Consider the following 18,334-nt stretch of genomic DNA (forward strand, 5'->3'; position numbering starts at 1 on the left):
GCCCAACTGTACCACACTTTACCCCTACTCCATTGGCCAAGCCCCTATTAGAACTGCAGAGAGCCCCACGTTAGGTACTGTCTATGATATCAATTCAAAATTTGAATTCCTAAATTTCTGCATGTGCCTTACCTTCTCTCTTGTATCAAAACTAATTTCAGACGAATCACCTTGCTCAAAGGATCATATGATCTCACAACAATACTGGGCTCTGCATTGCTCTTGTCAGTACCTCTTGCCCTTTGCCAGCATACTTACACTCATTGCTATTTGTTTATGTAGCATCACTGTAAATGTTTGCTTATTTATCCTCTCTTTGCTTGAAATTATAAGATCTATATTTACTCTTAGATAAATGTGGAATTAACACAATGGTTATGAAGTTTTGGATTGCTCATGTAAGTACATGTTGTCATGTACTCCATCTGTATTGAATTGATTGTTGATCAGTTGGATGTATTTAGAACTTAATAGTGCTAGATACATCCATTTGAGCGACAAGTAATAATGGATGGTGGTGGTATTACTGTACTTGCATCGCGAGATAGTTGACTGCCTAGCATTACTCTGCATCTTATCTACCCTGCCCTCCACTTTCTCCAAATTATCATATCTACATTTACTCTTACCAAAATGTTGAATAAAGCCAATGCCACTGCACACGTTGATGTATGCATTCCTCTTGTTAGTACCTTTTGCCTTGTAATGATGTACTTAATTAATTGCTATATGATTATGTATCATCAATCTGCACCTGAGCTTCATTATCCTTTGTTTCTTCCAATATTATTTGATCTATATTTACTCTTTGCAAAATCTAGAATAATGGCGATGCTTATAAAGAATTTTCTTTGGGGAATTTATTGACTTATCCTTCCATCAACATGGAGAAGGGCTTTGTCTAGCCCTCATCAACATGTAATGTAAGTTCATCCTTCTCAAGCCTTCAAAGTTTGTTCTAGTATAGATTTGGATAGGCATCATTTCCTCCACTGCTGTTTACTTTGCTGTTTACATCTCATTGGATGTTTGCAACAACTACCAGTTTTAAATTGTAGTTGTAAAAACATGTTCCTTATGCAGAACTAATGCATTTATTTGCTTATATAATTCGTATCTCTTATGCCAGTCAGAACTTTAGGAAAGATAGTGATCCAAACCATGTTGAGGACAGCAAGATGACCCCAAGGTCCTGTCTTGATGAAGACAATGAGTTGAAGCTACTCACCAGCAGGTGTGAGACAACCTCTATGCAGTCACTGCCTTAATCAGTCCGACTTCTTCAGTCTCAACTTAAAGCGTAAAGGCTCGCTTCAGCTCAGCTCTGACTTGAAGTCAAAGATGCAATGAAGATGTCAGAGGACTGCCTTGCACACTATGGTGCCATACATCTAGGGATGGAGCATCTATCGTTGACACAACCGAGGTCTCATCATCTTGTTCGGCTGCTTGCGGGGCCCGTCCTAGACAGGCCTAGTGCTTTCAGAAGTGCTCTCAGTTTTGTATATTCTTTTGTCAGTGCGTTTATATGCACTGGCGGCGACCTTTGATGCCCAGTGTAAGTAATCTGCGGTCACGTTGCGCTTTATTATCACCGGTAGCGAATTTTGATTCCTAGTGGATGTAATATGCCGTAATTTCTTTATTTTATAGTCTAGGTTTATTCTTTGGTCGCTATGCTGTAATTTAGGCTGGAAGGTTCAGTGGATCTCAGTTTTGTCGGTCTTCAGGCCGGCCCGTTACTGATATGGGCCAAAACGTGGGCCTATAATCATCTTGGGCCATTAGCAGGTCTAAACCTATAGTAGTTTCCCGCCTTTAACATGCCGAGTAAAGCTCTGGCCAGCTGGGCCAGAGAATACCATGGTCTTTTAACAGGATAAAACCTAGATTGGGCTAGCGTTGAGCCAAAAAATTAATTGGCCAATACAGCCCAAAACTGCCTAAGGCCCATGTTGGGCCCAAATAGGATGAGTAGTTAAGAGGCCAAAATAGATCTCGAGCCTGTTTGGCCCAATACAATTATGGGCTTTAAGCACGCCGGTATCCATGCGGGCCATAGGCCCAAAAGTGTCATAGGCCATTATCAGATGGGCTGTAAGCAGTTCGGATTCAACGCGGGTTGTAATTAGGCCCAACTGTTACACTGGCCATTAACAGGCCGATAGGCCAATTGGGCTGAAATTTATCCACGAAGACTATGGGCCATTAAGAGGCCTAAAGTTACTTCGGATAAGAAATAGCCCAGTTTCTGCATGGACCATTAAATGGCCTAAAGTTAAACCGGGCCGACAGCGTCCCAGAGGCACCACGGGCCGCTAACAAGCGGAAACTATTATCGGACCGAACTGGTAAACGAGCATTTAACAGGCTGAAATACAAACCTGTCTTAGAATGGGCCCAAAAGAACAGTGGCCTGTTAACGGGCCTGACCCGATATGGGTTGTAATTTGGCCCAAAACACGACAGGCTGTGAATGGGCCTGATATGGTATGGGCCTTAATTTAACCCAAAACATGGCAGGTTCTTAATGGGCCAACCCACGAGTGTCAAAAAAATGGTGGGCCTTTAGCTGGGCTAGCCTTTTTACCTAAAATGGGCCACTATTGGGTTGTGCCACGTGTCGACATATCATATGCGTCTTCCATCCATTGTAGGAATGACATTTGTTCCAACGATTAGCTGACACGTGCATTATCCGGCGAATGAGAATTTTACACGTGGAAAATCCCCATTGGTCGGGGCTGTTAACGGGTTATCGGATCCAAACTAGAACCCGATAGCTTAACGGCGACCCGCTACGGTGGATGCCACGTGTTGGTCACCCTTGACGAAAGCACTTCCATGACGCATGATTTATCCTCATGGAAGTGGACACTTTCATGATGATAATTTCGGTAATGTCATGGAACACTTCTACGACAGCACAGGTATGACTATCTTGATTCTATCATAAAATCGTCATGGATGTACATGCATGACAAAAAATGTGACCTACCGTGACAAACACGTATCATCACGAAAGTGTATTTTTTTGTAGTGTGGGTCCGTGATCTTAGGATTATCCTCATTGCTGCACGGAAGAGTTATGTCCTTGATGCACCTTTAGGTGACAGACCTATTGCATGAGCAGATGCAGACGTTATGAATGTTTGAATAAGCTCGGTATGATGACTACTTGATAGTTTAGTGCACCATGCTTTACGGCTTAGAACTGGGACTTGAAAAATGTTTTGAATGCCACGGAGCATATAAGATGTTCCAAGAGTTGAAATTGGTATTTCAGACTCATGCCCATGTCGAGAGGTATGAGACCTTTGACAAGTACTTTGCCTACAAGATGGAGGAGGATGGCTCAACCAGTGAGCATGTAATCAGAATGTCTGGGTAGTACAATCGCTTGAATCAAGTGGGAGTTAATCTTCCAGATAAGATAGTGATTGACAGAGTTCTCTAGTCACTATCACCAAGCTACTAGAACTTCGTGATAAACAATAATATGCAAGGGATGATGAAAGCAATTCACGAGCTCTTCACAATGCTGAAATCGGTGAAGGTAGAAATCAAGAAAAAGCATAAAGTGTTGATGGTTGACAAGACCACTAGTTTCAAGAAAAAGGGAAAAGGAAAAGAAAGGGAACTTCAAGAAGAATGACACGTAAGTTGCCACTCCCGTGAAGAAGCCCATAGCTAGACCTAAGCCTGAAACTGAGTGCTTTTCTACTGCAAAGGAAATGGTCAATGGAAGCAGAACTACCCCAAATACTTGGTGGATAAGAAGGATGGCAAAGGGAACAAAGTTATATTTGATATACATGTTATTGATGTGTATTTTACTAGTGTTTATAGTAACCCCAGGGTATTAGATACCGGTTCAGTTGCTAAGAGTAGTAACTCGAAATAGGAGTTACAAAATGAACATTGACTAGTTAAGGGCGAGGTGACGATGTCTGTTGGAAGTGATTAAAAGGTTGATAGGATCACCATCACACACTCCCTCTACCTTCGGGATTAGTGTTGGACCTAAATAAATGTTATTTCGTGTTTGCGTTGAGCATGAATATGATTGGATCATGTTTATTGCAATACAGTTATTCATTTAAGTCAGAGAATAATTGTTGTTCTGTTTACATGAATAAAACCTTCTATGGTCATACACCCAATGTAAATGGTTTATTGAATCTCGATCGTAGTGATACACATATTCATAATGTTGATGCCAAAAGATGCAAAGTTGATAATGATATGCAACGTATTTGTGGCACTGCCATTTAGGGCATATTGGTGTAAAGCACACAGAGAAACTCCATGCAGATGGGCTTTTGGAATCACTTGAATATGAATCATTTGATACTTGTGAACCATGCCTCATGGGTAAGATGACTAAAACTCCATTCTCTGGAACAATGGAGCGAGCCAATGACTTATTGGAAATAATACATACCGATGTATGCGGTCCAATGAGTGTTGATGCACGCGGTGGGTATCGTTATTTTCTGACCTTCACAGATGATTTGAGCAGATATGGGTATATCTACTTGATGAAACACAAGTCTGAAACATTGCAAAAGTTCAAAGAATTTCAGAGTGAAGTGGATAATCATCGTAACAAGAAAATAAAGTTTCTACAATCTGATCACGGAGGCAAATATTTGGCCTTCATTTAAAACAATGTGGAATAGTTTCCCAACTTACGCCACCTGGAACACCACAGCGTAATGGTGTGTCCGAATGTCGTAACCGTACTTTATTACATATGGTGTGATCTATGATGTCTCTTACCGATTTATCACTATCATTTTGGGGTTATGCATTAGAGACAGCTGCATTCACATTAAATAGGGCACCATCTAAATCCGTTGAGGCGACACTATATGAACTATGGTTTGGCAAGAAACCAAAGTTGTTGTTTCTTAAAGTTTGGGGTTGCGATGCTTATCTGAAAAAGTTTCAAACTGATAAGCACGAACCAAAATCGGAGAAGTGCGTCTTCATAGGATACCCAAAAGAAACTGTTGGGTACACCTTCTATCACAGATCCGAAGGCCAGATTTTTGTTGCTAAGAATGGATACTTTCTAGCGAAGGGGTTTCTCTCAAAAGAAGTGTGTGGGAGGAAAGTAGAACCTGATGAGGTAATTGTACCTTCTCTCGAATTGGAAAGTAGCTCATCGCTGAAATCAGTTTCAGTGATGCGTACACCAACTAGAGAGGAAGCTAATGGTAATGATCATGAAACTTCAGATCAAGTTACTACCGAACCTCATAGGTCAACCAGAGCATGTTCTGCTCCAGAGTGGTACGATAATCCTGTTCTGGAAGTCATGTTACTAGACCATGACGAACCTACGAACTATGAGGAAGCGATGATGAGCCTATATTCCAATAAATGGCTTGAGGCCATGAAATCTGAGATAGGATCCATGTATGAGAACAAAGTGTGGACTTTGGTTGACTTGCCTGATGATCGGCGAGCCATAGAGAATAAATGGATCTTCAAGAAGAAGATTGACTCTGATGGTAATGTTACTGCCTACAAAACTCAACTTGTTGCAAAAGGTTTTCGACAAGTTCAAGGAGTTGACTACAATGAGACCTTCTCACCCGTAGCGATGCTTAAGTCTGTCCAAATCATGTTAGCAAGTGCCGCATTTTATAATTATGAAATCTGGCAAATGGACGTCAAAAGTGCATTCTTTAAAGGTTTTGTCGATCCCAAAAGTGCTAAAAAAGTGTGCAAGCTCCAACGATCCATTTATGGACTGGTGCAATCATCTCGGAGTTGGAATATACGCTTTGATATGTGATCAAAGCATATGGTTTTATACAGACTTTCGAAGAAGCCTGTATTTACAAGAAAGTGAGTGGGAGCTCTGTAGCATTTCTAATATTATATGTGGATGACATATTGTTGATTGGAAATGAATTAGAATTTTTGGAAAGCATAAAAGGATACTTGAACAAAAGTTTTTCAATGAAAGACCTCGGTGAAGCTACTTATATATTAAGCATCAAGATCTATAGAGATAGATCAAGACGCTTAATTGGACTTTCAAAAAGCACATACCTTGATAAAGTTTTGAAGAAGTTCAAAATGGATCATTCAAAGAAAGGGTTTTTGCCTATATTACAAGGTGTGAAGTTGAGTAAGACTCAAAGCCCAACCACGGTGGAAGATAGAGAGAATGAAAGTCATTCCCTATGCCTCAGCCATAGGTTCTATACGATATGCCATGCTGTGTACCAGACCTATTGTGTACCTTGCCATGAGTTTGACAAGGGGGTACAATAATGATCTAGGAGTAGATCACTGCACAACGGTCAAAAGTATCCTTAGAGAACTAAGGAAATATTTCTCGGTTATGGAGGTGATAAAGAGTTCATCGTAAAGAGTTACGTCGATGTAAGCTTTTACACCGATCCAGGTGACGCTGAGTCTCAATCTCGATACATATTGAAAGTGGGAGCAATTAGCTAGAGTACCTCCATGCAGAGCATTATAGACATAGAAATTTGCAAAATACATACGGATCTGAATGTGACAGACCCGTTGACTAAACCTCTCTCACAAGCCAAACATGATCACACCTTAGTACTCTTTGGGTGTTAATCACATAGTGATGTGAACTAGATTACTGACTCTAGTTAACCCTTCGGGTGTTGGTCACATGGTGATGTGAACTATGGGTGTTAATCACATAAAGATGTGAACTATTGGTGTTAAATCACATGGCGATGTGAACTAGATTATTGACTCGAGTGCAAGTGGGAGACTGATGGAAATATGCCCTAGAGGCAATAATAAAGTTGTTATTTTATATTTCCTTATATCATGATAAATGTTTAGTATTCATGCTAGAATTGTATTAACCGGAAACTTGATGCATGTGTGGATACATAGACAAAACACCGTATCCCTAGTGAGCCTCTACTAGACTAGCTCGTTAATCAAAGATGGTTAAGTTTCCTAACCGTAGACATGTGTTGTCATTTGATAAGTAGGATCCCATCATTAGGAGAATGATGTGATGGACAAGACCCATCCGTTAGCTTAGCATAATGATCGTTAAGTTTTATTGTTGTTGCTTTTTTCATGACTTATACATATTCCTTTGACTATGAGATTATGCAGCTCCCGGATGCCGGAGGAATACCTTGTGTGCTATCAAACATCACAATGTAACTGGCTGATTATAAAGATGCTATACAGGTATCTCGAAAGGTGTTTGTTGGGTTGGCATAGATCGAGATTAGGATTTGTCACTCCGTATATCGGAGATGTATCTCTAGGCCCTCTCTGTAATGCACATCATAATAAGCCTTGCAAGAAATGTGCCTAATGAGTTAGTTGCGGGATGATGCATTATGGAACGAGTAAAGAGACTTGCCGGTAACGAGATTGAACTAGGTATGGAGATACCAACGATCGAATCTCGAGCAAGTAACATATGTATTGACCGATAAAGATCTTCATAGAATATGTGGGAGACAATATGAGCATCCAGGTTCCGCTATTGGTTATTGACCGGAGAGGTGTCTCGGTCATGTCCACATAGTTCTCAAACTCGTAGGGTCCGCACGCTTAACGTTCGATGATGATTTGTATTATATGAGTTATGTGATTTGGTGGCCGAATGTTGTTCGGAGTCCCGAATGAGATCACGGACATGACGAAGAGTCTCAAAATGGCCGAGAGGTAAAGATTCATATATAGGACGATAGTATTTGGACACCGGAAGTGTTCCGGGGGTACCAGGTATCTATCGGGTCACCAGAAGGGGTTTCGAGCTACCCCCGGCAAACTATATGGGCCTATTGGGCCAAAAGGGGAAACACAGCAGCCAACATGGGCTGTTGTGCCCCCTTGCTGGCCGAATAGGAACGGGGAAGGAAATGGGGAAGAGAGAAGGAAGGGGAGGCAATTCCGCCTCCCCCTTCGTTCCCTCCTCTCTCCCCTTTCCTTCCCTCTCCAGAAAAGATGGTAAGGGGTGCCGAATTAGACAAGGCCCCAAGTAGGATTCCTCCTACTTGGGGCGCCCCATGGTTGTCCCCCTCCCACCTATATATATGTGGGGAGTGGTGCCTAGGACACACAACAAACATTCTTATCCGTGTGCGGCACCCCCTCCATAGTTTACGCCTCCGGTCATATTCACGTAGTGCTTAGGCGAAGCCCTTCGCGGATCACTTCACCATCACCGTCACCACGCTGTCGTGCTGACGGAACTCTCCCTCGACACTTTGCTAGATCAAGAGTTTGAGGGACGTCATCGAGCTGAATGTGTGCAGAACTCGAAGGTGCCGTACGTTCGGTGCTTGATTGGTCAGAACAAGAAGAAGTTCGACTACATCAACCGCGTTGTCAAACGCTTCCGCTTTCGGTCTACGACGGTACATAGACACATTCTCCCCCTCCCGTTGCTATGCATCTCCTAGATAGATCTTGCGTGAGCGTAGGAAATTTTTAAAATTGCATGCTACGTTCCCCAATAGCCGTTTGACTGCGGATGGGCAACAGACGCTAAGTCCTATCAAATGCACTGCATCGCGCAGAAACGGGCCAAGGCCCCTTTGGCGAAATTTGTGCCATTGTCAGTGATGATGCTATGCGGAAAGCCATACCGAATGGTGATGTTTGCGATGAATGTGATAGCAGTCAGACCATTTAGTTTCTTGATTGGCTCTGCTTCGATCCACTTTGTGAACTTGTCCAGGCGACCAACAGATGGGTCAGGCCGCCACGTGCTGTCTTGAACGGGCCCACCATGTCCAACCCCCATACGGCAAATGGCCAAGTGAGGGGATGGTCTTGAGTGCAGAAGCCGGTAGGTGTTGCTTGGAGCTGAAGCGCTGGCACCCCTTGCACTTGCGTACCAACTCCTTAGCGTCGTCCAAAGCAGTCGTCCAGAAGAAACCATGGCGGAAAGCTTTGGCGATGAGGGATCTAGAGGCAGCACGGTGGCCACATTCGCCCTCATGGATATCCCTGAGGATTGCTATGCCTTTCTCTGGCTCCACACAGTGCTGGAAGACGCCAGTCACACTACGCCTGACCAGTTCTCTGTTGACTATTGTGTATGCTGCTGCCCGGCGTTGCACCTGCCGGGCTAAGATCTTGTCGGCTGGTAGCTCTCGGCTCACCATAAATTTGAGGATGGGATGCGCATAGGATGGAACTTCTACCACTACCATGATAGCAACTGACACCGGGGTGACCGGGTTGGGAGGCGGCGGGTCGGAGTCGGCTGCTGCTTGCTGCATCGACGAAGTCCCCGGGCTGACCGTCATAGTCCCCGGGCCGGGTTTGGGTGCCGCAATGCCCGGGCAGACTACTGCAGCCCCCAGGCCGTGTGCTGCAACCCCAGGCCGACTATTGAAGTCCCCAAGTCGGATCCGACTGCTCCGGGGTCAGCCGGAACGAAGATGGACTCTGATTCCAGCGAGGGCTTGATAGACGGCTTGCGCGGGTATTGGAGGGAGACGCTGGCTGGTATAGCTTGCCGGGTGGAACCAATCTGCGCCAGGGCCTCGACTTGCTCGTTGTCGGCCCGTGGCACATGGAGGAACTCACGCCCATCGAAGTGCCCACTAATTTGCTGGACGAGGAGGCAGTAGCTTGCCATGTTTGCGTCCTCGGCATCCCAGTCGCCAGAAGACTGCTCGACCACCAAGTCCGAGTCGTCGTAGCATAGAATTTGGCGGATGCCGATCTCCTTGGCTAGCCAGAACCCGTGGATGAGTGCCTCATACTCGGCCACGTTGTTGGAGGCGGCGAAGTGGATCTGCAGCATGTACTTGAGCTTGTCGTCTTTGGGAGAGGTGAGGACGATGCCGGCTCCCCAGTTGGTGTAGCTTGCCGGGTGGAACCAATCCGTGCCAGGGTGTCGGCTTGCTCGTTGTCGGCCCATGGCACATGGAGGAGCTCACACCCGTCGAAGTGCCCACTAATTTGCTGGACAGGGAAGCGGTAGCTTGCCATGTTTGCGTCCTTGGCGTCCCAGTTACCGGACGACTGCTGGACCACCATGTCCGAGTCACTGTAGCATAGAATTCAGCGGAGGCTGATCTCCTTGCTAGCTGGAGCCCGTGGACGAGTGCCTCATACTCAACCACGTTATTGGAGGCGGCAAAGTGGATCTGCAACGTGTACTTGAGCATGTTGCCTTTGGAAGAGGTGAGGAAGATGCTGGCTCCCAAGCCGGTGCGCATCTTCGAGCCATCGAAGTTCATCCACCAGTGAGTAGAATCCAGCGCTGGCGGCAGGTGATATGTCTCCAACGTATCTATAATTTATGAAGTATTCATGCCATTATATCATCATTCTGAATGTTTTACAATCATATTATAGCAACTTTATATCAATTTTTGGGAATAACCTATTGACCCAGTGCCCAGTGCCAGTTGCCATTTTTTTCTTGTTTTTTACATCGCAGGAAATCAATATCAAACGGAGTCCAAACACCGTGAAACTTTTTGGAGATTTTTTATGGACCAGAACACCCAGGATGGGCCAGAGAAGCACCTGGGGGTGCCCCGAGGGGGCACAACCCACCAGGGTGCGCCTGGGGGCCCAGGCGCGCCCAGGTGGGTTGTGCCCACACCGGTGACCTCCCGCACCCCTCTTTGCCCTATAAATTCACAAATATTCTAAAAACCCTCGGGGTTAACCTAGATCAGAAGTTCCGTTGCCGCAAGGTTCTGTAGCCTCCGAAAACCAATCTAGACCCCGTTCCGGCACCCTGCTGGAGGGGGAATCATCTCTGGTGGCCATCTTCATCGTCCCGGCGGCCACCACGGTGAGGAGGGAGTAGTCCACCCTCAGGGCTGATGGTTTGTACCATTAGCTATGTGTTTAATCTCTCTCTCTCTCTCTCTCTCTCTCTCTCTCTCTCTTTCGTGTTCTTGAGATGTCACGTTCTTGATGTATCGCGGGCTTTGTTAAGATAGTCGGATCATATGGTGTTTTCCCCTCTCTTTCTTGTTGTGATGAATTGAGTTTTTCCCTTTGAGATTTCATTGTTATCGGATTGAATACTTTTATGGATTTGAGAACACTTGATATATGTCTTGCAATTGAATACTCATGGTGACAGTGGGGTATCATATTCATTCTCTTGATATATGTTTTTGCACTCAACTCGCGGATTCCCGAGGAGAAATTGGAGTAATCTATGCATAGGGGTTGATGCACGTTCCTGTCTTTGTTTCTCTGGTAGAAATCTTGGGGCACTCTTTGAAGTTCTTTGTGTCGGATTGAATATTATGAATCTCAATTTTCTTTGGTATTATTTTAGTACGAACTCTTGGTTAGATCGATCGGAAAGAATAGCTTCGTGTTATTTTAGTAAAAACTTTAGGATAGATTTTGATCGAAAAGAATAGCTTTGAGGTGGTTTCATACCCTACAAACAATTCCGTCTTATGTTCTCCACTATATAGGAACTTTGGAGTAATTCTTCGTTGCACGTTGAGGAATGGTTATATGATCCAATTATATTAGCATTGTTGAGAGATTGCACTAGTGAAAGTACGGACCATAGGCCTTGTTTTTAAGCATTGTAATACCGTTTTTGGGCCCGTTTACTATTTGCTACTTTCTGTTTTTATTTATTCAGATTATAAAAATATATTTCTACCATCAATATTACACTTTTATCTCCATCTCTTCGCCGAACTAGTGCATCTATACAATTTGCCATTGTATTAGGTGTGTTGGGGACACAAGAGATTTGTTGTATTTGGTTGCAGGGTTGCTTGAGAGAGACCATCTTCACCCTACACCTCCCACAAATTGATAAACCTTAGGTCATCCACTTGAGGGAAAATTGCTACTGTCCTACAAAACTCTGCGCTTGGCAACACGAGTCTACCAGAATAAAGTTGCATAGTAGACATCAAGCTCTTTTCTGGCGCCGTTGCCGGGGAGGTGAGTGCATGAAGGTATACCTTTAGATCTTGCAATTGAATCTTTTAGTTTATTGTTTTATCACTAATTTGGTTTATAAAATAAAACTACATAAAAATGGAATTGAGGTTGCATCATATTATTGATAATCTTTATAATATGTTTCTTGAAAATGATGGATTGGAAAGTTGTGCTCCATTGTTAGAAGAAGAAGTCAGTAAAATGTTTTGCACAAAATATTTGAATGATGAGCATGATCTTAATGTTGTTAGTATGAATTCTTTGAATATCCATGATGCTAATGAAATGCAAAGCTACAAGCTTGGGGATGTTATGTTTGATGAAGATGATATTTTTAGTCCCCCAAGTTTTGATGAGGAAAATTATTATGATGAAAGCATGCCTCCTATTTATGATGATTATTTTGAGGAAAGTGGATTTGGAGAGGTCATGACTTTATTTAGTGATGAATCCACTATTTTGGAAGAGGTTGCATTTGACTATGACAACAAAGTTCCTATTTATGATGATTATGGTGATGACATGTATGCTATAAAGAATAATGTTAATCATGAAACATGTCATCATAATTTTAATTTTAAATCACATGATAGTTATTTTGTTGAGTTTGCTCCCACTACTATTGATGAGAAGAAATTTGCTTATGTGGAGAGTAACAAAATTACTATGCTTATGTATCATGAAAAGAATGTTTTTTTGATGGTTATATTGTTGAATTTCTTCATGATGCTACTGAAAATTATTATGAGGGAGGAACATATGCTTGTAGGAATTGCAATAATATCAAGTTTCCTCTCTACGTGTTGAAAGTTTTGAAGTTGTGCTTGTTTTGCCTTCCTATGCTAGTTGATTCTTGTTCCCATAAGTTGTTTGCTCACAAAATCCCTATGCATAGGAAGTGGGTTAGACTTAAATGTGCTAGTCATATGCTTCATGATGCTCTTGTTATGTTTCAATCCTTATCTTTTATGCGAGCATCATTGAAATCTTCATGCCTAGCTTAAAAGGCATTAAAGAAAAACGCTTGTTGGGAGACAACCCAACATTTTTACCTACTGTTTTTGTGTGTTCACATGATTAGGATACTTTAGTAATCATGTTTATTTCTTTTGTTTCAATAAAGTGCCAAGTAAGACCTTTGGGATGGCTTACGGTGATAGTTGATAAGATCTTGCTGAAAAACAGAAACTTTTGCGCTCAGGAAAACAATTCTCATTTTTAATAGAAGCGTGATAAAATTCTGATTCTTTTTGCAGAAGATTAATAGACAAATTACCCAGGTTTTCCTATTTTTCAGAATTTTTGGAGTAGCATAAGTATGGTTGGAGTATAGATTACTGCAGACTGTTTTGTTTTTGACAGATTCTGTTTTCAATGCATAGTTTGCTTGTTTTCTAGTTTCTATGGCTTATATTGCTCAATATAAATTGTGGAAATGATATGATACATTAGGCATTGTGTGTAAAAAATTATGAATCTTGTCTTTCACAGTACCAAAGTGAAATGGTTTTCTCTTTATCATACTAACCTATCTCACAAAGTTCTGGTAAGTTTTGTGTGATTGAAGTTTTGGGTGAGATATCGATATGAGGAGAATAAGGAGTGACAAGACCCTAAGGATGGGGATGGCCAAGGCATCCCAAGGTAATATTCAAGGAATATCCAAGCAACTAAGCTTGGGGATGCCCCGAAAGGCATCCCCTCTTTCGTCTCCAACATTATCGGTAACCTCACTTGGAGCTATGTTTTCATTCATCACATGATATGTGTTTTGCTTGGAACGTCATTTTATATTGTTAGTATTTTCTTGCTGTTATTTAGAATTGCATCTTTTATTTCATTAAAAATGTCAAGTATAGCATTTTCCATGCTTATTTTGCAAGTCTACATGTTGCTGTTTCAAAACAGAAAGTTTATCAAAGTTGCAAAAATTCACTATAAAAATAAGTATATGATAAAATGTTGAAACTTTTTACAAAATAATCCCTGATAAATTTTCTACAGTGTGGTATTTTTCTCATAATTTTTGGAGTTTAAGAAGTATTGGTACTCTTGCATTCTTTACAGAGTGTACTGGTTTGGCAGATTGCTGTTATGTTTGCATAGTTTGCATATGTTTGCTTGTTTAATGATTCTATTTTAGGATAGGAGTATTAATTATGCAGAGGAATTTAGTATGAAATGTTGAATAATAATTTTAGTGATTTTCTACAGTAGAGAATGATAAGGTTTTTGCATTGGTGTATACTAACTTATCTCACGAGTTCTTGTTGAGTTTTGTGTGGATGAAGCTTTTGAGATTTAGTTAAACCATGATATGAGAAGAATTAAGAAGACACAAAAGCTCAAGCTTGGGGATGCCCGAGGCACCCCAAGATAATATTTCAATAAGTCTCAAGCATCTAAGCTTGGGGATGCCCCGATAGGCTTCCAACCTTTCCTCTTCAACAATTATCGGTTAGTATCGGTTGAGCCTAAGTTTTTGCTTCTTCACATAAGTTGTGCTATTCTTAGAATGTCATTTTATTTTCATTTTGCTTGCTATTTTAATAAAATACTTAGATCTGAAAGTTTTTAAATAAAATAGAGTCCTCAAATAGTTACCAGGGAGGCTAGGTAAGCGGCATTGGCATCCCGTCAATGAAGCTCTTTTCTATGTCATTTACTCTTGTGCTTCACTTATATCCTATGAGTAAATTGTTGAATAAACTGAATGTCATGAAGTTGAAATCATATCATGCCTAGTGGTAGCTTCACATTGGGTTAAGAAAGTGAAATCTTTTGAGGCTTGACAATCACAATATTGGTCATACAAGCAATTCACGAATAATTAGTATAAGGAAGAGAACTTTCACGTATAAATACACTATCATGGAAATATTTTGTGATTGTGAGCCCCCACCATAATATTATATGCCAAAATTGTTGACGTTGGACAAGGAAGACAACGTAATGGTTTATGTTTTTTCATATTCACATAGAAGTTATAGTGTCATAGATCTTTCAACATGTGGTGCTTGCCCCCCATCCTTGCTAGCCAAAAATTCCGCACCAAGTAGAGATACTACTTGTGCATCCCAAAAACCCTTAAACCCAAATCTTATTTTCAAGAGTCCACCATACCTACCTAAGGATGAGCAAGATCCTTCAAGTAAGTTGTCATCGGTGCAATAAGGCAATAAAAATTGCTTCTAAAAGTGTGAGATCATTTAGTGTAAGAGAAAATTGAGCGTTGTACGAACTTGTGATTGCAAAGAATAAAAGCGACAAACTGTATAATAAAGGTTGCTATCATTAGGGGCAATATAACGTGATGTTCTTTTGCACTAAGGGGTTGAGCATACAAACAAATAAGCGCATGGCAACCTGTACTTCCCTCTGCGAAGGGCTTATTCTTTACTTTTATGTATTTACTTTTGTGCAAAGAGTCAAAGTTCTTCTCTCTATTCCTTTTTATTTTTCTCTTTTGGCAAGCATCATGTGGTGAGGAAAGATCTATGCACATATATCCAGTTGGATATGGGTAGCATGAGTTATTATTGTTGACATTACCCTTGAGATGAATACGTTGGGAGGCAAAACAATAAGCCCCTATCTTTCTATGTGTCTGGTTGAAACGTTTTGCTCACATGTATGCGATGAGTGTTAGCAATCATAGAAGACTATATGATGGTTGAGTATGTGGAGCTCTTACTTAAACCCTGTTGAATAAGTTGAATTACAATTGCTTGGTGACTGAGAACATAGGTTGTTGGGTTTCAAGAGAATTCATCGTTTGAACCTTAACATGTGAATTGGTTGCTACTTTAACATGAGAAATTTTATAAGAAAGAATTTCTATTATGATGCTAGGAAAACCGATTCAAATTATCATTGATCAAACTCGTGCACTTTGCTAGCATTCACACTTCATAAATTATTTCTTTTATCATTTACCTACTCGAGGACGAGTAGGAATTAAGCTTGGGGATGCTGATACATCTCCAACGTATCTATAATTTATGAAGTATTCATGCCATTATATCATCATTCTTGGATGTTTTGCAATCATTTTATAGCAACTTTATATCAATTTGTGGGACTGACCTATTGACCCAGTGCCCAGTGCCAGTTGTTGTTTTTTGCTTGTTTTTTACATCGCAGGAAATCAATATCAAACGGAGTCCAAACACCGCGAAACTTTTTGGAGATTTTTTATGGACCAGAACAACTAGGATGAGCTAGAGAAGCACCTGGGGGTGCCCCGAGGGGGGCACAACCCACCAGGGGGCGCCTGGGGGGCCAGGCCCGCCCAGGTGACTTGTGCCCACATCGGTGACCTCCCGCACCCCCTCTTTGCCCTATAAATTCACAAATATTCTAAAAACCATCGGGGTTAACCTAGATCAGAAGTTCCGCCGCCGCAAGGCTCTGTAGCCGCCGAAAACCAATCTAGACCTCGTTCCGGCACCCTGCTGGAGGGGGAATCATCTCTAGTGGCCATCTTCATCGTCCCGGCAGCCACCACGGTGAGGAGGGAGTAGTCCACCCTCAGGGTTGAGGGTTTGTACCAGTAGCTATGTGTTTAATATCTCTCTCTCTCTTGTGTTCTTGAGATGTCACGATCTTGATGTATCCCGGGCTTTGTTAATATAGTCGGATCATATGGTGTTTTCCCCTCTCTTTCTTGTTGTGATGAATTGAGTTTTTCCCTTTGAGATTTCGTTGTTATCTGATTGAATACTTTTATGGATTTGAGAACACTTGATATATGTCTTGCAATTGAATACTCGTGGTGACAATGGGGTATCATATTGATTCACTTGATATATGTTTTGGCACCCTACTCGCAGATTCCCGAGGTGACATTGGGGTAATCTATGCATAGGGGTTGATGCACGTTCTTGTCTTTGTTTATCCGATAGAAATCTTGGGGCACTCTTTGAAGTTCATTGTGCTGGATTGAATATTATGAATTTGAATTTGCTTTGGTGTTATTTTAGTACGAACTCTTGGTTAGATCGATCGGAAAGAATAGCTTTGTGTTATTTTAATACGAACTCTAGGATAGATTGACCGGAAAGAATAGATTTGAGGTGGTTTCGTACCCTACAAACAATTCCGTCTTATGTTCTCCGCTAGATAGGAACTTTGGAGTGATTCTTTGTTGCACGTTGAGGAACGGTTATATGATCCAATTATATTAGCATTGTTGAGAGATTGCACTAGTGAAAGTACGGACCCTAGGCCTTGTTTCTAAGCATTGTAATACCGTTTTTGTGCCCGTTTACTATCTGCTACCTTGCTGTTTTCATTTATTCAGATTATAAAAATATATTTGTACCATCAACATTACACTTTTATCACCATCTCTTCGCCGAACTAGTGCACCTATACAATTTGCCATTGTATTAGGTGTGTTGGGGACACGAGAGATTTCTTGTATTTGGTTGCAGGGTTGCTTGAGAGAGACCATCTTCATCCTACACCTCCCACGAATTGATAAACCTTAGGTCATCCACTTGAGGGAAAATTGCTACTGTCCTACAAAACTTTGCGCTTGGAAGCCCAACACGAGTCTACAAGAATAAAGTTGTGTAGTAGACATCAACAGGTACTGGGTCTCGGTCTAGTCGAATAGGAAGTCAGCCAGCGCTTGGGACTTGATGGCAGTGCGGGGCTAGTAGAGGATGGTGTGGGGAGCTATCTCGATGGCACACTTTGCTACCTGGTGTGACGCCGTCGATTCAATCGTACACTAATCATACACGCAAATGTGTACGATCAAGATCAAGGACTCACAGGAAGATATCACAACACAACTCTAGACACAAATTAAAATAATACAAGCTTTATATTACAAGCCAGGGGCCTCGAGGGCTCGAATACATAAGCTCGAATACACAAGAGTCAGCGGAAGCAACAATATCTGAGTATAGACATAAGTTAAACAAGTCTGCCTTAAGAAGGCTAGCACAAAAGCAACAACGATCGAAAAGGCAAGGCCTCCTGCCTGGGAGCCTCCTAACTACTCTAGGTCGTCAGCGGCCGTCACATAATAGTAGGCACCCCCGGGGTAGTAGTAGTCATCAGTGGTGTCGTCTGGCTCCTGGGATCCGTCATCTGGTCGCAACAATCGGGTATGGGGGAAAAAGAAGTAGCAAAGCAACCATGAGTACTCATCCAAAGTACTCGCAAGACTTACATCAGATCTAAACTAAATATGCATCTATATCAAAGCAATCGGGTATTCAGAATGCCAGAAGAGAAGGGGAAAGCCTAGCCTATCGAAGACTAGCATCTTCAAGCAGCTCCAAGCATCTTGCAGCATTCAGAAGAGTATAGAATACTAGTTTATATTTAGCAAACATGTTGTAACATTAGCGCCCAGAGATCAGTTCCTTGACTCCCTACGAGAAAACAATCCCGG

At 41.9% G+C, this 18,334-nt stretch overlaps 1 protein-coding gene across 1 annotated transcript in view; it reads right to left on the reverse strand.

The window, feature by feature from the left end:
- LOC147970560 (uncharacterized) overlaps nt 1-9,287 on the reverse strand; it is an 80,281-nt gene extending 70,994 nt beyond the window's left edge. The window contains exon 1 of the mRNA XM_087523486.1: nt 8,874-9,287. Coding sequence (XP_087379612.1) covers nt 8,874-9,287 — 414 coding nt within the window. The remainder of the gene's footprint in view (nt 1-8,873) is intronic.
- Nucleotides 9,288-18,334: the final 9,047 nt, after the last annotated feature.

The sequence above is a fragment of the Triticum urartu genome, chromosome 5A, assembly GCF_056163025.1.
Source record: "Triticum urartu cultivar PI428250 chromosome 5A, HENAU_Tu73, whole genome shotgun sequence".
NCBI classification, from domain to species: Eukaryota; Viridiplantae; Streptophyta; class Magnoliopsida; order Poales; family Poaceae; genus Triticum; species Triticum urartu.